Source organism: Crocodylus siamensis, chromosome 3 (assembly GCF_052110815.1).
Source record: "Crocodylus siamensis isolate JL-2025a chromosome 3, ASM5211081v1, whole genome shotgun sequence".
Classification (NCBI taxonomy): Eukaryota; Metazoa; Chordata; order Crocodylia; family Crocodylidae; genus Crocodylus; species Crocodylus siamensis.
The window spans coordinates 201,635,389-201,659,906 of NC_143397.1; the positions used below are offsets into that span (position 1 = coordinate 201,635,389).

General features: G+C 41.6%; 1 protein-coding gene across 1 annotated transcript in view; it reads left to right on the forward strand.

Annotated features, from left to right (window-relative positions):
* Positions 1-24,518, forward strand: part of KCNB2 (potassium voltage-gated channel subfamily B member 2) — a 335,494-nt gene that overhangs the window by 14,406 nt on the left and 296,570 nt on the right. Inside the window, exon 2 of the mRNA XM_090040169.1 lies at positions 7,477-8,145. Coding sequence (XP_089896295.1) covers positions 7,567-8,145 — 579 coding nt within the window. The 5' untranslated portion in view covers positions 7,477-7,566. The remainder of the gene's footprint in view (positions 1-7,476; positions 8,146-24,518) is intronic.

Consider the following 24,518-nt stretch of genomic DNA (forward strand, 5'->3'; position numbering starts at 1 on the left):
CCATTCACTGCAGCCCTTGCCCCTGTCTCTGGCCCACTACCACCCTTATTGTGGGGGCCTTGATCTCTGTCCCCCAACCCCTTCCATCTCCCCCCGCCCCTTCCCCTCTGCAGCAGGGACTGGGGTGAGTGCTGCACCCTGCACTGCCTGGGGCTCTTCTTATCTGCACTCACCCCGGCCCCGGGAGCAGCCGATACCAGCTGCCTGCACCAGGACATGGCACAGCCCAGGAGTAGAGGTAAGTGGAGACAGGCAGAGCTCAGGTGTGGGGGACAGGTTCAACTTGATGCAGCCCAGCGGCTGCAGGCTGATGACACTGGTCACTCCCGGGGCCACTGCAGCCGGGGCTGGGGTGAGGACCACTCTGTTCCCTCTGCTTTGCTGCCTTGTGCAACCTGGGAGTGGCACCCTTCCCATCACCCCTTCTCTAGTCCTAGCCTCACTTCCTCCCTCACCGCTGTGGGAATCTATCCCTATTTTTTACATTGTAAAGTGGGTTCACTTTATGCGAATTCAATATCCAGGGGTCAAAAAAACCTGCAGAAAAAAGAACGGAGCAACACATGCATGGACAGTGCACACCACTGAAAAGCAGAACTGGGATGCTCAGAGCTGTGCTGTAGCTTCTAGCCAGGCTCTGCCCAGCAGGATCACCACTGCTGCAGCCCTGGGAGGCTACCAAGACTGCACAGTGCTGGCCCCAGCCTCCCATGCTGACCCCAGGGTAACTTGCCTCATGCCAAAATGCACATGGCACGGGCATTGCCTGAGGACAAGTAGCTGCGGTTCAAGGTGCACTGCTGCTACTAGTCTCCTGAGAGCCAAATGTCCGTGCTCATCTGGATGAGGCCTCAGAGTGCAAATGAGGTTTGGCAGACTTGGGGAGGGAGGGGCAGCAGGTCTGTAGGGGAGGGAGGGGCTTGCTGTCTAGTTTTGGAGTGGGTTAGAGGGGTAAGATAGCCTGGTCAGGGTTTGGGTGGGAGATAAAAACAGCACATCCCCAGGGCTGTGGAGAGTGCAACCACTTTGTGGCTGGGAATGCACGCAAACATTCATTAAATTGGATTAGCACATGATCATTTAAAGTTAGTCCTCATCTGATGAGAGCTAACCTTAGATCAGGCATGCCATTTTTAGGGCACCTAACCCCTGCAAATGCTTGCACACCTAGCCATTTAGGTGGCCCCACACTTGGTTAGGGTGATATAAATGTAATGCTTGTACACACCTTCAGTTAGCTTGAGTGGTAGATATATTGATGTGTGGTATCTCTGATGATTCAGGGTAGGAGTTATTGTGTTTCCAAGTAGTTGGATTTCTGTTTATTTTTTCAGTTTTGTTTTTCTTTTTAAGAGTAAGAAAATTATTTTAAAATTGAAAAAAAATGACTGAAAGAATGTTATACTTCTTTCTGTCATCCCCTTTGCCTACCTGGACACAAACCTACAAATGAGTAACAGCAGTTAACATGTTTGGGGCTTTAAAAATCCCGAAAATCATCTTCACTCTTTGTGCATACTGTTTTAATCTCTTTGTTAAAGTCAGCTGCTATTCACCCCTAATTTGAAATCCTAGTATCAATCACGAAGGCAACCTACCCATCACTTCCCGACATAATGGAAAAGTCCCCAAAAGGAACAGGTCTCATTTTCTTTATGATCTCCTGTGATTTTACAAGATACAGTGTTTAGATAACACATGGGTTGAGATGAAGGACAAAAATCAATATGGTCACAGATTAGGAAAGAAAATGACAGACAGAGCCTTACTATGGAACAGAAAATCTTTCCTTACTTTTCACAAATGGAAAATTACCTTCCTTCCAACCCCCAAAAGGAGCATGAGCCATCTTTTCAAAAGTTAGGAAATTTGAGGCTGGTCCACTCATTTAGAAGCATAATGAAATACTCTTAGATTACCTGATCATATACTGGTTTTTCATATAGGACTTTTTCCTCATTAAGTATGCAGAGTGGACCTACTCTGGGGATGAATCATGGATGTGTGGTAAATAAATCTATTATCTGTAAATCCCCTTCCTTGTCTGTTATGAAAGCTGAAAGATGTGCTCTGAATGAGGAAAGGGACTGTGGAAAGAAGATGATGTTATAAAACGGTTGAAAGTTTCCCTGGGTAACTGTATTCTTTCCCTGCCTACCACTGAGGTTCTGTGTGATACTGGGCAAGTCACCTAAACCAATATCTTCAGGTGAGCTTGCTATTTGTGAGTACTTCATTTTCTGAGTAGTCAAAATTGTTGAAGAGAGTGCTCACAGCTGTAACTAAAGATATTTGGAGCTGTTATTTGAAAGTATGAAGTGGTGTAACAGTGCTAACTGTTAAACAGACCCTTAGACCCTTAGAATTTCACGGTAGCAACCCCCCTCCTGAAAAAAGGAGGTCACCACACGTGAAAATAGTGTGTGTGTGTGTAGCTTGTGCTGCTACTATTTGTGCTGCTGCAAGTGCATGCCCTTGCTCATCTGGACGTGGCCTCAAGTGTCTCAAATTGAGAACCCAGAATTAGTGAATACTTTTTATTTTGTTTAGTACCTCAGTTCCTTAGCTGCAAGGTGGGGATAATTATATTCTCATCTCACAAAGGTGTTGTAAAGATGCATTTATTAAAGTATGCGAAGTGCTTTGATATTATGTGAGATCACCACAGAAACATCCTTGAAGAAATTCAAAACTTTGAAATTGGTGCTGGCTTTGTACAGTGTGTGCTAAACAATGCTAGAAGTCAAACATTGAATGAAGGCAATAAAAAGAAATGTAAATACATAAAACCCATACTGAATGAATCAAGGGTCCATTGGAAATGATAGTAAAGATGCAAGGGCTGTCTTAATTCTAACTTTTTCTAACATGTCTTTTTAGCTTTAATGTTCTTCTAATGTTTTTATTTGGGATTCTTGTTTTTCTTTTTCTTTTTCTTTTGGATATTTAACATGCATACCCATGTTGTCACTGCAAAGAAGGAAAATCTGTTCTATCAAACATTGCTTGCATTACGTATTGTAGTTATTATTGTATCTTTCTCCGCTTACTGCAATATGATGCTGATGAGCAATTGCATGGCATTATCTTTCTCGTATAGCGGAATAGTCATACTTTTCACTTTCCCATGTCCAGAATCAGGATGGTGTAATCACGCTAACTGAGAAGCTTCAGGGCGATAAACTAAATGCTAAAGAAAAAAACAATGCAATCCTTTTCAGTATCTAAAGAGTTCACTGTGAGTTGTTTAAAGCTTAGTTTAGCGTAGCTATTTAAATAATTTTAAAGCTAACCCTAATTGTGTAATTTTGTTTCCAAAAGCTTAAAGATTTGTGGGGTTTTTGAATGTACTTTATGTCAGTTAGAAAGGTGAAGATATTACACACTTAAAATAAAGATATTTAATCCTTGTGATATGTGCAGAAACACACTTTTTCCTGCTCTGTAATAGTTTAATAGGATGACTTCTTTTTTTTCTTTTTTTTTTCTTTTATAGTTTATTAACAGAAAACCAAGACAAGGTATAAAGAAAGGCTTATAAAACCAGGTAAAAGAACCATAGTTAAGCCTTTTGCTTGAATGATAAGTAAAATACAGTAAAAATAAACCTAGCTCTTACACGACGTCTTCATTTTTTTTACTTTTCATTTTTTCAAGATACTGTGTGTTATAATGTGCTAGGTTGTGAAATGGTAATGCTGAGTTTGTTCTATGATATATTGAGTCCAGTCATCCATACTAAAGTTAATGGGAGCTTTACCTTGACTTCATGATCATCAGACCCATTCCTGGCAAGCATTTTTTTAACCTTTTGATAAAAGAAGAATTTACTGAAGCTTGAAGAGTCAGCTAGTAATTAAAGAGTCTTAGTAAAAAATGTTTCGTTTCATTAGTGCTTTCACACAAAATCAGTAGCAGTTTAATTTTCCCAAAGCCATGCTATATCCATGCTGTTTCAAAAGTAAAAAAAGGTGTGGTTCACAAGCGTTCTTTTTTTTACAGTCATTTTATTAGACAATTTGCTTAAACCATAGGTAACTTAAATATTCTGATCAGCTGCTTCTTATGTGTTTTTGCTTAAGATTGTTAATACTGGGTGCATCTACACCTTCATTAATGGGCAGGAGTTACTGCACTTTTAGTTTAGTTAAATGCACGGGAACTACAGTTACTGCACAGTAGTGCCGGCACATGGGTTTTTTTGTGATACTTACTGCACAGTAACATATTAGCATGTTTATTGCCTGGCAGCACAGTGTTATTATGTATAGCATAAACTATGTAGGTTATTAGTCTAAAGCTCAAAGGCTCCTGATCATAGGTGACACATGGGTGGAGGACATGGGGGGGGCATGTGCCCCCCCGAGATTGGCCCTCACCGGCCGGGGAGTGAGGGGCACGATGGCTGGTTCCCCCCCTGAGATTGTTGGGGCACTAAGCGAGGCACCGGTGGCACTTGTGGCACCCTGCTTCCCAGTCAGCGATTGGCTGCTGGATATCAGGAGACACTAGTCACTCATGCTCATGATTTACCTAATAGTTCTGCTGCCTGTGTCCCAGCAGATCAAACAGCATTTCAAGCCATGGTGACTCCACAGATCAGCACTGCTCTGTATGTGTGTGTACTCAGATACTCACCACAAAGTATGGGGGGGTGGACTCGATGAATGGGGGCTGGACTTGATGATCTGGGGGTTGGACTCTATGATCTTCTGAGGTCCCTTCCAGCCGTAATGTCTATGAAATCTATTAAATCATTGTGCTAATTAGCCATCCAATCATGAATGGAACCAGGTGTTCTTGTCATGGGTTCTGGGATGCTCCAACAATTTATATGTAGATGAGGTACAGAGTAGCCTGGTCTGGCTCTACCTCATTGAGGGTGGGGCCACACTAATCCTATGTGACAGGGTGAGAGAGGGGGCAAGAGGGATTCTGGGTGAACTGATGGGGTTCTGTTTGGTTATGTTTGACAGACATTTAAGGCTGATGAAGAAACAGGAATCACTGAAAACAGAAAAGAAAGATGCAGCTCAACTGTGGGAGTGAAGACAAAGTTGAAATGCATTTAATGTAGCTGCTCACCATGCCAGTGCTGAGGGTTGATATACACAATGGATGCTACCATGTATCTTATTCAGATGGGCTACACTAACGTATCCTTGTATGTTTTCCCAGTGTGGGCCCTGTGTTTTATAGTTATTCTCAGTGCTGGCTGCATTTAATCAACTTCATAGTTAGTTTTTATTACTGAGCACATGCTGCTTTGGCATCAGTTTAATGATAGGCATATGTATTTAATGAGGTTTGCTTGTATGCAAATGTAAGACAAGGGGTTTTTCCCCCTATGCTGACTGGGGAAAAAACCCCTTATTTTGTATTTAAGTAAATTAGGTACATATTTTTCAACATGCAGTTTTGTTGGGGAGAGCCATCACAAGGCATTTTTCCTCAGTTTATATAGAGTAGAAATCCTCCAGAGGTGCAAATCTGCAGCTTATCCCACTTCCTGGACACTAGTGCCATGGCCGTCTCATTGCAGGGAGATGGGACAATCTGGAGACAGGAGCTGGATTACATTAAAAATCAGGAGAGAGGCATGTAATGGAAATATCCCACTACATAGTCTTTGATTTTGATATGACATTTATCTTTGCAAATGAAGGTATCAGGTTTCTCTCATGAATGAAGATAAATGCTATAGGCTTAAGCTGTTATGTAAATAGACACTGAGATGCTTGGGGCTGCCTTAGTTGCATTCTTCAGTACTGGGTGCAAAATGTGAAAAGGCAGAATCCTTTGAACTTCAGACTGCGAAATGATTTTAGGTGATTCTGTGATACTTGGTTGTTAGTAATCAGCACTTAAACAGTAAATTCTATAGCTAGTATATAATGCACTCATGTTTATCTGTGCATAGGTATGCTCAAATATAAATGTTATGGTGAGAAATACTAGTTGAAATGAGGTAACCTTTTGTCTTTCCTTGAGCTCACTGGGAATTGAGGCCCCTTAGTACCAGTACTGTGACAGGACTGGGTCTCTGTGTTCTTCACAAGAAGTAAGGCAGGAAATCTGTTAAAAATATAACTGTTACAGGCCCGGTATTTTTTTTTAAAGTTTATATTTGGAGTGTAGGGCTGGATAAACTTACTGGGATGCTGAGTCTAGTCTCCTGCTCTTGCAGGTAACCACATTATATATTCTGTTTACTAAACTGATCCAGCTTTATCTTAAAAATAATTTTGCTCCCACTACTCCTATAAGAAGGCTGTTCTATAACCTCATCAATCTAATCGTTAGAAACCTTCTTCAGCTTTCCAGCCTGCATTTATTTATGGAGAGTTCATACCTATTTGTTCTTGTGCTGATATTGCCCTTTAGCTTACATGGTTCTTCCTTTCCTGGTCTTTACCCCTCTGCATTTGTACACATCAGACATACTGCTTCTCAGCTTTGGTATTTACACTGTAATGGAGATCAAACTCTTGTTCTTACACAAATACTTTTTTGAAAATGTTACTACACTTCAGAATGTGGGTCAGGCTCCTCATGGAGGTTGAAAGGAAAGTGTCCTTCCATTTGTGAAAATGAAGGTAGATTTCCGATTTCATAGTAAAGCTGACAATCATTTTCTTTTCTAATCCATGAGCATATTAATTTTTGTGCTTTCTCAGTATCAGTGTGTCATCTAAGCAACATAGTTGTAAATGACAAGAGATAATAGAGGAGTTGTAGTTGTAAATGACAAGAGATAATAGAGGAGAAGATGAGAGCTGTTTCTTTTATGGGATGTTTCCACTATGGAGGGAAGTTATGGTTAGGCTCCCTTTGTGTCTGATATCAGTATTTCAGATTAGGAGTGAATGGCAGCTGATCCTAATGAAAGGATTAAAGCAGTATGCAGAGAGAGTGAAGACGATTTGGGGGATTAGTAAAGCCCCAAACATGGCGGTGGGTGGACATCATGTCCAGATTGGTAATGGGAAGCAAAAGGTTTCTGAGGAGCTGGAGATCAGTATGCCTGATCTTACCATTTGCATAAATCAGTCTGTAGAGCAGAGTCTTCTATAGCAACTATAAATCAGTTAGCAGAGCAGTTAGTAGAGTCATCTCTAAGCAGACAGTGGTTAGCAGTAATTTCTGACATTAGAAACTGACCCGTTACACTGGCAATGGAGCTGAACTATTTTTAGTTACGTGACATAGTCCTTCTTTGGTTAATGAGATTATACTTGGGCATGAATAATCCAATAAATCTGTTTCATGGATGATTGTAAGGTCTGGTTTTGTTCTGATTTGGAGAAAACCACAAAAATTCTCTTGGAAGGGATGTGGACCCCAAGTCCTGGGGCATTCATTCTGCCAAGTGGGCAGTTCTGAAGAGACAAACTTAAAAGCCTGGACTCTCTGGCTTCCAAAAAAAGTTGCAAATATAAAGTTCATTGCAAGATTCTAATTTGTTTTCTCTTCTAGCTTCACGAATGGGGACATCCATCTAAAGAGGATCCTACCCAAAAGTTGTACTCTCCAGTCTCATTCTTCTAAAGACTCATCCCTTTCAGAATGGCTGGAAAGGCTCCACCAGGGATAAACAAAAAGTCTTCAAGGTCTACACTTTCCCTTCCACCAGAACCAGTGGAGATCATTAGGAGCAAATCTTGCTCCAGGAGAGTTAAAATAAATGTAGGTGGGCTCAACCACGAAGTCCTATGGAGGACTTTGGATAGACTTCCAAGGACACGATTAGGAAAGCTCAGAGACTGCAACACTCATGAATCTCTGCTGGAAGTGTGTGATGATTATAATCTGAATGAGAATGAATATTTCTTTGATCGACACCCAGGAGCCTTCACCTCCATTCTGAATTTCTACAGGACAGGTAAATTGCACATGATGGAAGAAATGTGTGCTCTCTCTTTTGGCCAAGAACTTGATTACTGGGGGATTGATGAGATATATTTAGAATCTTGCTGTCAGGCAAGATACCACCAGAAGAAAGAACAAATGAATGAGGAACTAAGGAGAGAGGCAGAGACATTGAGAGAGAGAGAAGGGGAAGAATTTGATAATACTTGCTGTCCAGACAAAAGGAAGAAACTCTGGGACTTGCTGGAGAAACCGAACTCATCTGTGGCTGCAAAGGTAGGATAAAAAAATATGTGTCTAACAGAAAATTAAGAATGCATGATTTGTACATTTCAATTTCATCAGTAACTTTTACTAAATACATTTCGTATGAAGGACAAAAAAACAAGAGTCCATATGTTGGCTTATGAATACACTTACGTGTCAGGGATCAATCAATCAATGTCAGGGATCCTTGACTTCATTGGGCTTTTTATCTGGCCCCTTATGCTACACTTCATCTCTATCTTTTCTTTTTCCTTTTTTTCCTTTTTTTTAAACAACAATGCACACACAGAGACATTACATTTTCACCTAAATTTTAAGTACAAAGCATTAGTAACTTTCTTGCTTTAGAGCGGTTGTGTCTGGTTACAAGAAATGTTTCTTACTAATCCTATATATCTTTTCTACAGTGTTAGTTTTGGTAATATGTCCATTGAAGACATTGTTTAGATTTAATATGACTGTCACTCAGGGCGTCTGGTAAAAAGCATTGGTTGAATTGTCAAGGGTACCAACACCTAATATAGCTAGGTGCTTTATGTATAGCAAGCATTGCATCAATATTATTTGTGAAAATAGATTATGAGATCAAGAATTTGTCTTGTGAATGAAATATAAATACAAAAATTGCTGAGAGGAGGAATCAGCCTAATGAAATACTGTCTCATTCCTACCAACTTTAGGCAAAATTTCACCAATATGGAGGAGAAATTTGGACTCACTGAACCAGATTTTGGTTGTGTTCATTAAAATATGATACCTTTCACTTCTATGAACGGCATTGAATCAGAGGGACTATTTATGCTGTAATGTACTACTCACTGTAACAAGCATCATCAGCATCTGTTCCTAAATATGTAGCACCTCAGCTATTCTCTGCAAAACCCTTCGGAACATTAAATGACCACATAAAACTTAATTTTGACTTTGCTGTCTCCTTTTACTTGAGTTTTGTTAGGTTTCCACCCCTATCTTGCAAAGATACTAAAATGTACTAAGAGTGTTTCTATGGTAACACTTCTGTGGTTTAATTAATAATTATTTTTTAATATTTGGACATTTTGAAATGGGTAGTAACTTTTTTATTTTAGTTTTTCTCTGTGACCGGTTTAATTACTATACATAGAAACTGAGGTGTGGACAAGATGTATGTTAAGGTGACAGAGTACATTGTAACTGCAGTACGCAGCTGACAAAAATGAGTTATTTACAATAGAAATCTAAATGTGCTTTTAGATCTACATATTCAGAGCCATATGCTACTCTCTAGTAGGAGGACCAAAAGGGAAGCAGATTGCCATAAATTATGTGAAAAGGGGTTCAAGTTCATGCTATGCACTATCATCCCATGGCACTATATAGAAGTCCCCAGCCTTTCTGCAGTGTTTTTGTGGCACAGTTACTGTAAAGCCTGCTGGTTAAGGTTAGAATTAGGGACCAGCCTACATATTCCCTGTGCGATGTCCCTTATACAACCCATTACCATCAAAAACTATGAAAAAGATGTATGTGGAAGAGGGAGCAGGGAGAGCCCAGGAGCAGTCAGTGTCCCTGCCACCACTGAGTAGCAATCTCACCTAGGAGAACTACTCTAGCTACACACAGCCTTGAGACATCCAGGATGTGATGTCACTGACTACATATTTTGCCACACGTGTTACATTGCTACCTCATGTGCCCCATCAGCTGTATACTTTTGAGGGGGAAAGGCACTAACTTTTCTTATAAGCTCTTTTTTGTGTTGTTTTCAGATAGTAGAAAAGGATGTATTGCTTAATAACCAGGTGAAATTAATGTCTGCCAAAATATAGTGTAAATGAGAAATCAGGTTGATTATGCTGAACAGTTGGATAGGGCAAGAATAAAACTCAAGTTCTTTTCTTTAGAATGCGTATGTTCTGGGGGGGAGGTTTTTTGGGGTTTTTTGATTTGTGGGCAATGGTGTATACTTAGAAAAAGTGGGCTTTTTATGAGTTCAACTCTATTCCCATTGATTTTTTTTGAGTATTAAATCCTCATGGATTTGAGTGACAACCAGGGTTAGGCTAATGCTGAACTCTTTTGAAAATCTTAAACAAAATACTTATGTTGCTGCACTTTACAGATGATTGGATCTATTTGGAAGGGCAAAGCAACACACTTAACTTTGCTAAAAAAGATTTAGCAGTATTAATTTAAGGTAAGTTCTGAAAATGCAGGTGACTGATTCTTTTTACTAAGGGTGATGCACTTTTATGTTGCTTGCCTCCCTCTTGGTACTCTCATCTGATTGAACACAAGTCACAGAACACGTTCTCTGATGGTATTTTGTTACAAACAGCTCGTGTTTATGCTGTACTCTGAACCCTATTTGTTGAATTTAAATTGCCTTCTGTTTGAATTAATGCTATTTTTTTATGATCGCAAGGTGTCCATGAGCATGTCACGAAGCATGGAAAAGAGGAAAAGTCTCTTTCAGTGATCCTCAGTAAATATACTGTATATAAATATTCAGTGGGCCAGAATCTCCAAACAAATACTCATATGTAAGCTCAGGAGAAGGCAGTAGAAATTGATTTTGATGTGGTTGCCTAATGTGTAGGAGATGAGAAATGGGCTAATGTGCCTAGCCTAATGGAATGTTGGCAAATGAATGGTCTCATAATAATCAAAATATACTGAAATCAGTATACATTATGCACTTTAATTCGATATGATGTCAGTTGGACAGGATGTTTGGATCTATGGTGTGATTCTCTTTTAAGGTACATTTATGCTGACAGATTTCTGCTACTTTTTTAATGGTGTAATTATGTCTTCATGTTGCAAATTCTTAGTTAAGAAATAATTAGAAATAAAAAGCTTGATGCCTACCCAATAATCTCATTCCCTCTGTAAAGTTAAATTGAACAATTGTTGTCTTTGAGGACCAAGTATCACAACAGCAGCATGCTGAATTGCCAGCTCTTTGTGTATTCAGGATGCCAAGCCCCAGGCTGGAGAAGACATGCTGAACCTCCAGGGAAAAGAGGCTAGATCATCCACTCCACAACAATGTCTGGCAGCTAATCTAAACAGCAGTGGTGTCAGCTTTGTAAGGAATGGTTTGTCTGCCTACCAGTTCAGAGGTGAAACAACTCTTTAGAGGGGAAATAAAGTGATTTTTTTTTAGTGGAAAATCAAGACTATTATATGGAAATATTGTACTTTAGCCTAAATCGCTAAAATACTTTAAAAAACCTGTCAGAAAAAGAATACTGCACTCATTTAGTCTGCAGAAGTCCATAAAGTCATTTGGTACTGCATGGTACAAATAGAGTGTTTTAAACCTTTTTTTGTCTAAAAGATTAGGAATATGTGATAAATAGTCAAAACTCAGTTTGGTTTTGGAATATGTGTGTGTTCATTAACAGGTGTCAAACATAGTAACTTACTATGAACATGATCTGAGTGTACAACAGTCATTAGCCATGTTAGTCTGAAGTTGGGTAGAAAGTAGGGTCTCCTGGCATTTGGTGAAGTAGGCTGGTGCCTACAAAACCTCGTGCCTTTTCAAAACTGTTAGTTTCTAAGGTACCCCCTGTTCTGCCTTTTGCCAGTTAGATGAGGCCAAATCCTGCAGTCCTGCCTGAGTCTTTACTAAGGCAAAACTCCCCATGAATTTAGTAGATCTTGTAGGATTAGATTCTGTTTGTGCTTTTTTCTTGCTGGAGGGTTTATTTTCATGCATAAGCCCTGATCCACTAGAGTACTATGTTGGATGTTGGGCTTTGAAGTACACAAGTAGATCTGCTTGGGGAATTAAGAGATGTGGGATAAAAAAACTGCTCTGAACAGTGCAGGGCCTCTAATCTGGCATCTTTCTTATCCTGAAACACTGCCCTAACCACTGGACTATTGATTAAGAGAGTATCTTCCAACTCTCAGACACTCCTCAGAAGTGACTGGAAAGTGTTGGATCCAAAAAACTTCTTGACCTGAACGTCTCAGGTTTTAATCTGACAAAAGACAAAGGGTCATAACTCCATTTGGTGAAAACATTCAAAAGGTTTTAGTTTTTATTCCAATGCAGAATGAATACAGACTTTGAACCCTTGTGGAAATGAGGCATGAAGCACCTCGAAAATACCATATAGCTGTCTAACAGGGGTAGTCCTATAGGTTTCAGCTGAAATTGCTTTCTTGCTCACACTTCAGCACCTGTGTAAGCACCTCACTGGATCAGGATCTTAATGCCTTGGCATGGTTGCATTGTACTGTTTTGTGCTGCTGTTGAAAAAGAAAAAAAGAGTCATTCTTCCAATTATTAAGAAACAAATAAACAAACAGCTTTAATTCTGGTTATAAGGCATTAATCTATGAACTATTGTCCATTTGGTCCTGGTTTACAGAGTTAAAGAGTCTGATTCTCATTTTATATCTTCTTTTTGTGTAATTAAATTACACAAAATGAGATTGGAATGAGGCCTATATTTTCTTGCTGGGATTTAATATAATAAATAAGTGGAATATAAAAGAGGAAAAGGAAGCCTACTTTGCCTAAAGGTATTTAAAAATGAGTCTATCAGTCTTCTTTCAGAACTAGTAAATTGCATATCAGTGTATTGAACACCTTAGTGCCTAGTTGTAATTAAATCTTTGCTGGCTTTTTCATACTAAATTCATTTTTTGCTGTTCTTTATTGTAGCTTGGCTATTTGAAACCAATTGTAGGATGACACATCAAAGGCTGATCCTTTTTTGTACAAGTCCCTTCTTGTACAAGTAATTCTTTCTCATATGAATGTTCCCTTTGAAGCCCTAATGTGACTATTAGTCAAGTATAAAAAGCTAGTATATATGAGTGAAGCCAACTAAAAATTACTAGTCAGCCTTACAGTACGTTTAATTTTTCCATGACTCCTATTGACTTCCAAACACAGAAGGCTAGACTATTCTTTTGGCCTATGTGGCATGCATGACATTTCCTTTCTTTTTAAGGTAATTTGAAACTGTAAGAGTTTTAAAAGTATTTTATCAGTAATTCCATCTCTCTGGTCCAGTTTCTCCCTTGTGCTCTCTCTCACATATGCACACACATTCTTTTTTAAATCTTTGTTTTGATTTGAATTTGTCCTTTGGGAAAATCATAATAATTTATCAGCTGCTAATTGCTTATAAAAATATAATTGTCCTCCAGCCCTTAGTTGAATCTGGAAAGCTGAATGCTATTTGTTCAGTACTTAAACTTGGTGCTTAAACAATCCCTATTGAAATAAACAGGAGAGGAATTAGGATTGAATTCCAACCCCAAACATTTACTGAGCTGCAATATACATCATGGCTAGACTAAGCACAATCCACTCATACGGGCTTCTCCCCAGCAGAGGACTCCTCCATTATACATTTGGGGCCTTATTCTCATTCTTTCTTAAATCCCCTCCACACATACATTTTGCATTTATTTTAAGGCCCCTTTATACTACTGGAGTAGAGTCAAATGGAACTTTGTATAAATGAGAAATCAGGTCCAGCTATTTTCTAGGCCTTTGGAATTAATATGGCTGTCATATCAAATACGAGCATAATCCTTTCCAAATCATCATAACTGAACCTCCTGGTTGTCAGGCACAATATTTACTCAGTAGCTGAACCACATTAATGTTACATCATTAACTGTAATAGTGTCAATTTGAATTTACAATCTATGCATGTTGTACTCCAGGCAGCCACTAAATTTGTTGTATGTAGTGCAAAGGAGAATTAACATGCAAGAAACAGAAGAGTATTAGCAAATGAATATTTCTATTAGAGATGTTGGGTATACTGTTCAAATGGAAGAAGAAACACCTGTTTTACATCGTGAGTCACAAAATGTCCTTGTTCCTTCTGGACTTACTTCTGACCCAGTGTTTACAGTGTTCTATATCAGCTTGATCTTGTCAATAATTCCAGTATGGTCGCTATAACAACAGCCTATATTTCTGTGTACTTTCTTATCTAATGTTAGATTTGGATAAAGGAGATTGGGAAATAAGGTTTGTTTCTTAAAGGCATAGGTACCTTTCTGTGCTAAGTGAATTTTCCGTAAGAGTTTGGGTACTTTAGGATCTTCCAGCATTTATAGAGAACAAGGGTTTTAATATTTTTTTTTTTTTTTTGGCCAAAGAAGGTTGGAACTTCTATTGACCTCCAGTTTCTGGTGTACTAACTAGAAATTCTATCATGAAACAGTGTTTGAGTCACTTGTGGCCTGTATCTAAATAGATTGAGGATTCTGGTATCATTGACAATGGTATTATTCTTGTCTTCATTCCCAGTACCATTGTTTTAAAGACCTACAACATCCCAAATTGAAGTTATGGGAAAGCAGATCCATAATGAATTTGGGAAGTAGGAAGAATGCCATGAGTTGTAGGTATTTTTGCACCGCTCCATCCTTCATTTTAATCCTGACACTGCCCATTTTTCGTTACAAGCACATCTAATTTTCTTTGCAAACCTTTAATGGCAGTCAATGTGACTGTAAGACAAAGAGATTATACTTGATCCCAGGAATTAAATTTTAATAACTAAAGTATTTTACTGTCTCAAAAGATAAGTGAATGTATTGCTTTTCCAATACACATCATATCAAGGATCACATAGATTGGCAGTAGCTAATTGATCTAGTTTTAAAAGCCTGTGTATGCTGACTACTGAGTTGGTCATTAAAAGATTATTTACCTTCTGTACTTTTTGCACAAAGTATCACATAACTAATGATTCAGCAGTCTGGAGCAGCATAAATATCACAGAAATAATGCACTACTATTTAACCTACCATGGTTTGGAGGTGTTCTAATATCTCCATTTACCTAAGGGCTCCTTGATGATGCCTGCAATGTGCTTTCTCCCAGGTAGAGTTTATAGAAAGTCTGGTATTGCACTTTAACAAATAAAATGAAATAAAATGTCCTTGAAGGTAATCTGCTGGATATTGACAGTTAATTTGTAGTAACTAAAATGTTTAGATTATAAAAGCTACACCGGGGCAGAATTAGAATGAGCCAGACCTAGACGATGTTATTGACTTCAAACAGCTGCATCAAGGAAATCTCCCATTCATTATATGTGCAAAAGGGAAGGGATTGTTTCCATTATAAGTTATGAAAAAGGAATTCATTGCTGTGCCAGTTCTTATTTGTTAATACCTCCCATGGAAGCAACACTTCCATTTCCTGTCCAATAAAAAGGACTTAATTATGAATCTTGTTAAAGAGGAATAAAAAGGAGGATAACTAGGGGAAGATGGCTTCAACTCTTTTTCATGCTTGTGCTAAACTATGATCTGTATTAATATGACAGAACAGAACTTCCTACACACAGTGTTTGGGTCTCCCTCAGCACACAGTCTAGAGCTTTCTCTATTGCAGAGAAGTACACCAGACTTAGAGCACAGATTATCTGTTAGTAAGTTTATGATCTGAATTTGGGTAGCCCGTTTGACAAAGCAGGATGTTACTTGACAATTTTTGATGCTGGCCAGTTGACCAGTCAGTTGACATTATTTGACCAATCAGTTTACTGGTTTACCAATCCTAATTGTGCCTTCACTTAGGGGCCTGCCACATCCCCTAAATTGCTGTGCTGCCCTTTCATTAGTAGTTGTTGTATTGTGTCCTCTTGGCCATGTTTGAAAAAAGTTCGTTAATATTAAGAGATACTTAACAATTGCACTGAATTATGTGAGGGTGATCTTAATTATAAGATCACCAGTGGTAAATCTGCTTTAAATTTTGCATACATGGAGTATATTGAGGAATGTAGACTACCCATAAGAAGTCCTTGAGTGCTGTTTTCTTTCCTTTGGGTTTCTGATTTATCTGCAGGATAGAAAGCAGCAAAAGTAGGTGAGACAACTCCCAAATATCTAGAGTCCTACCAGATTCGTGGCAGAAGTGGGCTGCACTGTGGCTCCTTTAATCTTGCAGGTTATCGCTGTGTGCCCCCACCAGTGATTAGTGGAGGGGCCCTGCTTGCAGCTCACTCCTGATTGTCAGGAAAGCAAAATCTCACACTGTTTTTGCCTCCCCGCTAGTCAGCAGCAAGCAGCGGGGCCACTGGGGCCCCTCGGCCAGTCAGATTTGGGGAAGCATAAATATTCTCATGTTTAAAACTGTGGTTTTTGCTTCTCTGCCGATCAAGTGTGAGCTGCAGGCATGGCCCCTCCACCAATCAGTGGTGATGGGGGGAAGGAGTACAGAGAAACCTATAAAATTAAAGAAGCCACAGCACAGGCCACTTCCACTGTGAATCTGGTAGGGCCTTGAATAACTATTCAGGCAAAGAGATTTTCATATTTTTCTTATTCCAGTAATATTGAGACATGTGCCATGACACATATTGGACTTTTTCTTTTTGATGGGTATATTAAATGAACCTCGTTATTTCTTGGGAGCAATTATCTCTCTGGAGTATTTGAGGGCAGGCATCTGAGACTCTCAAAACTGTTTTTAAAATGCTTAGTGAGGAAAGCAGTATCCCAGGAGAGCCTTTATGTACAGAGGCCACAGTCTGTTCTTTATGTGAATTAGTAATTCCAATTTTGGAAGCTACGCACACATATCAAGGCCAGATTGTCAACTGGATTAAATCTGTGTAATCCTATTGGAGTCCTTTGAAGCTCCACTGATTTGCACTAGCTGAGAATCTGGCCCAAGTTCAGATGCAGTTTGGTCTGGTATATAAGGCTTTTTCCATATTTATAGAGTGCATTTTATGTCTGCGTTAAATTATGATAGACGTGGTATGTTTTTCAGTAGTTTCAGTAGTGGAGGAAGGAGAGCAAGTTATCTTAAAGAAACACAGTTTGCTGCTGGATCAGTGAAACTATGATTAAAAAACTATTCCCTAATGACAGTTGTAATAAGAACTGGTGGTGGGGCTTCTTGTCACAGGCAGCTCACACATGAATATTGACCCTGCCAGATAAACCTATTTATAACAATAACTTCAACAATTTTTGGTTTAAATTCAGGTTTGCTTACATAAGCATTGAGAAGAAAGGAGTCCTGTAAGTGGTTTGCTTTGAGGATCTTGTCCAATCACTCAGTCTTACCTGTTGGCTGAGGTTTCTACTTATTATTGACAGTTGTTTCATAGTTTCATAGTAGTTTGGGGTCAGAAGGGACCTGAACAGATCATCTAGTCTGACCCCCCGCTACTGGTAGGAGTACATGCTGGGATCACATGACCCCAGACAGGTGTTCGTCCAACCTCTTTTTGAATTTACCCAAGGTAGGAGCGACGACCGCTTCCCTAGGCAGTTGGTTCCAGATCCTAGCCACCCTAACAGTGAAATAGTGCCTCTTAATCTCTAACCTGAACCTATTCTCCAGCAGCTTCTGGCCATTGTTCCTCATCACCCCAGGTGCTGCTGAGAGGGAATAGGGCCCTTCCTATTTGCTGCTGATCTCCTCTAACGAGTTTGTAGGCAGCCACCAAATCCCCCCTCAGGCTCCATTTGCTGAGGCTGAACAGGTTCAGGTCCCTCAGCCTTTCCTCATAGGACCTGCCCTGTTGCCCTCCAACCAAGTGGGTGGCCCTCCTCTGAACCCTCTTGAGGCAGGCCACATCCTTCTTAAAGCATGGTGCCCAGAACTGGATACAGTACTCCAATTGTGGCCTGACCAGTGTCGTGTAGAGGGGAAGTATCACCTCTCTGGACCGGCTTGAGATGCATCTTTGGATGCATGACAAGGTGTGGTTGGCTTTGCTGGCTATGGTCTGGCATTGGCGGCTCATGTTCATCTTGGAGTCAGTAATGACTCCAAGATCCCTTTCTGCCTCTATGCTCAAAAGGGGGAGCTCCCCAGCTTGTGTGTATGCTGTGGATTCCTTCTCCCCAGGTGCAGAACCCTGCATTTATCTACATTGAACCCCATCCTTTTACCATCTGCCCACGTCTGTAGTCTGTTGAAATCTAATTGCAGCCTCTCTCTCCCTTCAAGTGTGCCTACCTCTCCCCACATCTTGGTGTCATTGGCAAACTTGGACAGCGTGTTTTCTACCCCCTCGTCCAAGTTGCTGATGAAGATGTTGAACAGTGTAGGCCCCAGTACCGAGCCCTGGGGGACCCCACTATTCACATCCCTCCAGGTCAAGTACTACCCGTCCACCACCACTCTCTGCTCCCAGAGAGGGCGCCCCATTGTTATCTTTATTCCAAAGAACACAGATGAGCCTGAACATGTATATTAGACCTGAGTGCCCTAAGATTCTGAGGATACTGTGGCTCCAAATTATGGGATAGCCTTTGCTCTAACTGTAGCTAAGGTTGGATTGATCTGGACTGAGCTTAGAGGATCCTGTTTATCTCCATTCAAAAAACTAGAGGTACACTGATATATCTATCCATGTCAGATTGGCACTGGTTAAAAGGAAGATTAATATTATCAACAATTGGCTTTTTTTGGCCAGTGTAGCTGATAATGTCACTGATAGATGCTGCTTGCATGCATACATGCAGCCACAGTGTGTATGCGGCCAGGAATGCAGCTGGGCAGCTTGAACAGCAGCATTTGACCAGTAAGTCTGTAGGAGGCAAGGGGCATGGTGAGGGGTGCAGCTTGAAGCCCCCACAGTGAGGGAGGGACGGAGTGGGGCAGAGGCAGGCGCTGCTCAGCCAGGGCAATGAATGCAACTTTGGGAGTGGGACAGAGCTGTGGGCAGCTTGGTTTTTTTTTGGGGGGGGGGAGGTGCCAGGGAGTGGAAAGAGGAGGTGGCTCCCTGCCACTGCATGCACCCCCAGGGGAGGTATGGGGGGCATGTACCTCCCGGATTTGTGAGGCAAAGACAGGCTTCCTGCTGCAGACTCAAGGCAAGGGTCTGCACCAGCCTCTTACGGGTGCAGGGGGGCTGGGCCAGGTTTGTGCTAGGGGCAGACAGGGGTGGGGTAGGTGGTGGTGCTAACAGCAGTGGCTATGTGGGGGTTATAGGTAATTTTGGGATGGATTTAGCCCATTCCATGGCCACCTTTCCCAGTGCCACTGCTGCCCACCCCAAGTGCAGCCCCAGCCCAACACCTTCACTGGGAAGAGTCTGGCACAGCCCATGGCCCTGAGCCTGCATCAGGCAGCCCACCCTCACCCCACACACAAATTCATGTCCCCCCATGACACCCCCAGGGGTATGTGCAGTCACGGGAGGCCATCCTTCCTCTCCACCCCACAAACCCCCAGACTACCCATCCACAGCTCCGTTCCAGTCCTGGGGGTGCATTTACCACCCCAGTTGGGCAGCACCTGCCCCTGCTCCCGCCCCACTTGCTCCCTCACTGTGGGAGCCTTGGTTTCACCCCCGCACACACACCTCTTCCTTCTCCCATGGTCCTTCCGCTCCCCACCCAGACGTACCAGCTGAATGGTGCTCTCCAAGCTGCTGGGATACATTTCAGCTATTGGATGAGTATCAGCCAATATGGCTGGCTAATAATCAGCCATCAATATTGGCCAAAAAATCTTTATCAGTGCACCTTTACTAAAAACATGTAAAGTCTAGTGCTTGTCACAAATGACATGACACTTCACTAGCCTCCTGCATGAAACCTCATACTGCACTAAACTAAAATGTAACTTCCTTGGATTATATGAGATATTCTGTTCTGTCTTCTAACAGCTAAGTCAAATAAAGCCCAACAGCATCAAAGTTCATAACAAAAATACTAAGAAGCAAGTTCTTCCTCAAGGTGGTAGTGAATTTCACTGCAGGATGCTGAAAAACGTTGTCACCCACCGAGCTTTGAGTGTTTTCATAGATTTGTAGGTTCATAGATATTAGGGTTGGAAGGGACCTCAGTAGGTCATCAAGCTGAACCCCCTGCCCTGGGCAAGGGTGCTGGGGTCAGATGACCCTAGCTATGTGCTTGTCCAGGCTCCTTTTGAAGACCCCCCAAGGCAGGGGAGAGCACCACCTCCCTCGGAAGCCCATTCCAGATTCTGGCAACCCTTACTGTGGAGAAGTGCTTTCTAATGTCCAGTCTAAATCTGCTCTCCGTCAATTTGTGGCCATTGTTCCTAGTTACTCCAGGGGGTGCCCTGCTGCCCTCCCCTGATGAGACAGCCACCAGATCACCTCTCAGCCTTCTGTTGCAAAGGCTGAAGAAATCTAGGTCCCTCAGTCTCTCCTCATAGGGCCTTGCCTGCAGGCCTCTGACCATACGAGTGGTCCTCCTCTCAAGATTCTCCGCATCCCTCTTGAAGTGCGGCTCCCAAAACTGGATGCAATACTCCAACTGCAGCCTGACCAGTGCTGCATAGAGGGGAAGCATCATTTCCCTGGGCCTGTTCGTTATGCATCTACTAATGCATGACAAAATGCAGTTAGCCTTGTTGATCACTTTGTCACATTGATGACTCATGTTCATCTTGGAGTCAGCTATGACTCCAAGATCACTTTTGGTTGCTCTGCTGCTGAGAAGGTCATGCCCCAGCTTGTAAGTGTGTTGGTGGTTCTTTTTGCCCAGGTGTAGCACTTTGCACTTGTCTTTGTTGAACTGCATTCTGTTTTGTTCTGTTCATTTTCCCAACCTGTCCAGATCAGCCTGAATCCGTTCCCTACCCTCTAGTGTGTTAACTTTGCTCCATAATTTGGTATCATCTGTGAACTTGGACAGGGTGCTCTCCACACCCTTGTCCAAGTCACTGATGGAGACATTGAAAAGCACTGGTCCAAGGACTGATCTTTGCAGGACTCCACTGCCCACATCTTTCCAGGTCGATATCAGCCTGTCAACCGCCACTCCCTGGGTGCAACCCCTAAGCCAATTTACCACCTACCTGACCATGTAATCATCTACATCACAGCCTGTTAGTTTATTTACGAGAGCAGAATGAGATACTGTGTCGGCCTTCTTAAAGTCTAGGTAGATGACATCTACCTCAATTCCTGTGTCTAAGAATTTTGTGACCTGGTCATGAAAAGAAACAAGGTTAGTCAGGTAGGATCTACCTGCGAATTGGTGCTGATTTCCTTTCAGCATTATTTCTCCTCCTGGGCTCCCACAAATGTGATCCTTAATGATTTTTTCCAGAGTTTTCCCAAGGATAGATCACTTATCTTTCATTGAGGCCTTTCTGATACAACCGCAAAGATTGGATACTGCTTAAAATAGCCTAGGTATAGCACATGCCAGAATTATCCCAAGGGCAGCCAAGTAATAGTAATACAGTTCCGGATACTGTTGATCACTTGCAGGATGCCCTCCTGGATGGGAGGGGTGGTGATGTTCCTGGCATCTTACAACTTTCAGTTCAAATTTACTTGTAATATTATCATGTGGTGTTTTTAGAGAACTGGGACAATCCCAAATCGGAATTAATTGCTTTCACCCTGCCTAGTTTTCTCTAAAAATAATTTTGTTTGTTTGTTTGTGTGGCATTAAATTAAGGCATCAAAAGTTTTGTGTTAAATTTGTGTTTGTGTGACAGTCATATTTGCACATAGCACTGTAATTTCTGCTTTATATTTACTTAATGAAAGTTCCTAGGAAGATCAGTTTGGTCTAATATAGTGAAATATACTTCTGTATGTTTTCTGAAGAACAGTGCATCTTTAGTCATACAGACTAAATGTGAAGACAGTTAATTTGCTGATTCTAACCGTTCAGCATGCAGATATAGACTAGTATCCAGTATATGTCAAGTTTGTTATGGGGAACAACATAAGACTTGCTTTCAATTTGTGTTCAATATTTTTGCAAAGCATAATGTATATGATGCCATTACTTCTTAAAAATACAGCCTTACTCTTTTTTTTTAAATATTTCAAATATAAATCCCAGTATAAGCTATGCAAGCTCCAGTTTAAAACCTATTCCGAATGCTTGCAGCTCTCAGTTCACTGCAGACAAATTCTTTCTGATCCTAATGTGTTAAAGCATTAATCTTAAGCTCACAGAAGTCCATGGAAAGACTAGCTGAACTTCAGTGGATTTTGGATTGGGCCCTAGCTGCATTTAATGAGGAAGTGCAAGGCATTGAAATATGGTGTTTAAAAGGAAAACAAAAATATATGTCTCGGTCCTCCTTCACTGAACTCTCCAAACTGTTTTGGAATTCAGAGGGTTTGGATGTACAAAGAAATCAGGTTCAAATGACGTCAGTCTGAAAAGCCTTGAGTACTCTGGCAAAACAACTTAAGCATATTTAACTATAAGGACATCAGTATTCCTATTGGCACATCACATACACATGCTTAATAGAATGTGGAGACTGTGATCTAAAGCCAGTGGAAGTATGTATATATTAAATAAGTATATGCAGGATCAGAGCCCGAGAAACAAGTGATAAATTAACAGCAGTCTTGGCTTTTGATTTAAGTCTTTCCGAAGTGAGCAAACGGTGACATCAAACAGGGCAGTTTGCAAGCAGTTTGCTGGGAGCAAGAGGAGGAAGAGGATCCAGGCCCCAGGCCCCAGATCCTCCTTCTGGAAGGTAATTTAGATAGGGTTGTCTGTGTGTTTGGCTTGGCAAGTGTTTATTTGTTTGGCTGGGCATTTGGGTGGGTGCTCTGAGCATCTGGTGAGCGCTAATAGTTGAGTGATTGCTGCTGTGTCTGACAAAAGCCCTAATGAGGGGGTGGAGCCAGTCCAGGCCCAGGAGAGTATAAAAGGAACCTTCCCCAGGGACCAGGGAAAAGGAGAAGTGGGACAGCAAACAGGGCAGTTTGCAAAGAGTTAGCAAGTCAGTTTGCAGCTCCTGTCTTTGAAGATGAGCCTTTAAGGTAAATTCTTTTTTGAATTAAGAATACCTAACCTACATATTTAGCATAAGTAGCTAAAACTCAGCAGTTAGATCAATACTTAGGTCACCTGTTTAACTAGAGACCAGAGTGAGTGGGGAGTTTGCCCCAAACTCTCTCTCTCACCTTCCTTTACTGTAAGCCTGGTGAGAGGAAGTAGGTTATCAGGGAAAGTGGAACCTTTCAGGACCAAGGAGCAGTGAACAGGGCAGCTTACAGGGGATTTTTCTAGGGAAGGTCTGCTTAGAGAGAGGGGCAGGAAGAGGTAGGTGGCAGATTTAAGAGATCAATGAGATATTCAGAGGACATCACAATCCCAGAGTCACTGCCACTGCCAGCTCTTCCTCTGCTTGCACCTGTGAAAGTTTCTCTCCAGACAAGACTGCTTATCATTGAGGCTTCCACACAGGTCCTGGCTTGGCAGTGTGGGGACTGACTGCAGCTTGCAAGTGACAGCCAAGTGGGGGATTTCCTGTGATATGAATGGTGCCTCCTGGTGGTGACCTTCAGAGAACAGGTAAGAGAACTGCAGGAAGACATGCTGAGGCTCTGAACCAGTGGTCATTGATTCAGTGCTGAAAGAGACCTCTCGGACTGCAGAGGAAGGATGCTAGAGGCAGTGTTGGAGAACAAAGATGAAATGGACTATGGAAGCTTGGGATCTTTGGCAGAAAGCAGAAGTCTTTATCCCCACCTGCAGCAGTTTTCGTGGAGAACAGACATGGAGCCCTAGCAACAGAAGAGAAGGAGCATGTTCTGTCAGTAGAAGAGGCCAGGCCAGGCATCCCCAAGCTCAGGAGGACCACTTAGCAACTTCCTTCTAAGGAGATGGAGGTATCCATCTTCTGGCCTGACCTGTTGTCTTAAGAATTCTTCTATTTACCAGGGTCCAGATCCAAAATGTCATGGAAGAATTACCAAGGCTCATCTGGGCCTCATACTACGCTATGTTGCTCATCCATGTGGGCACCAGTGATACCGCTCACCATGACCATATCAAAAGTAACTACAGGGCGTAATGGTAAAGGCAGAGGCTTAGGTGGTGTTCCCTTTGATCCTTCTGGCCAAGGGGAAGGGCCCAGGCAGGAGTGAAACATATCCTGCATATCAGTGCATGGCTGCACAGATGGTGTCACCATCAGGGCTTTTGCTTCTTCAACCACAGGAAGTTGTTCCAAGAAGCTAGGAAGAGATGGGATCCACCTGACAGAGAGAGGGAAGCACATCTTCACAGTCAGGCTTGCTACCTTAGTGAGCAGCGCTTTAAACTAGGTTTGCTGTCCTGAGATAAATGGGGCAGTGGGTGATTCAGAGGAAGCACAAGGAAGAGGGGGCAACAGAGAAGGCCTTTTCATTCTTCATGAAAGTAGGATAATGGCTAGTTGCCTCAGACATCTGTACACAAATGCATGGAGCCTGGGAAGCAAGCAGGAAGAATTGGAAGTCCTTACCCGGTCACAGAACTATGGTGGAACTGGAATAACAGAGACTTGGTGTGATAGCTTGCATGACTGGAGCACTGTCGTTGAAGTTCAGGAAGGATAGGCAGGGGAGAAGAAGAGGAGAAATTGCTCTTTATGAAAAAGAGCTGTATGATAGTCATAGAAAAGTAGGGCTCGAAGTGACCTTGAGGGATCATCTAGTCCA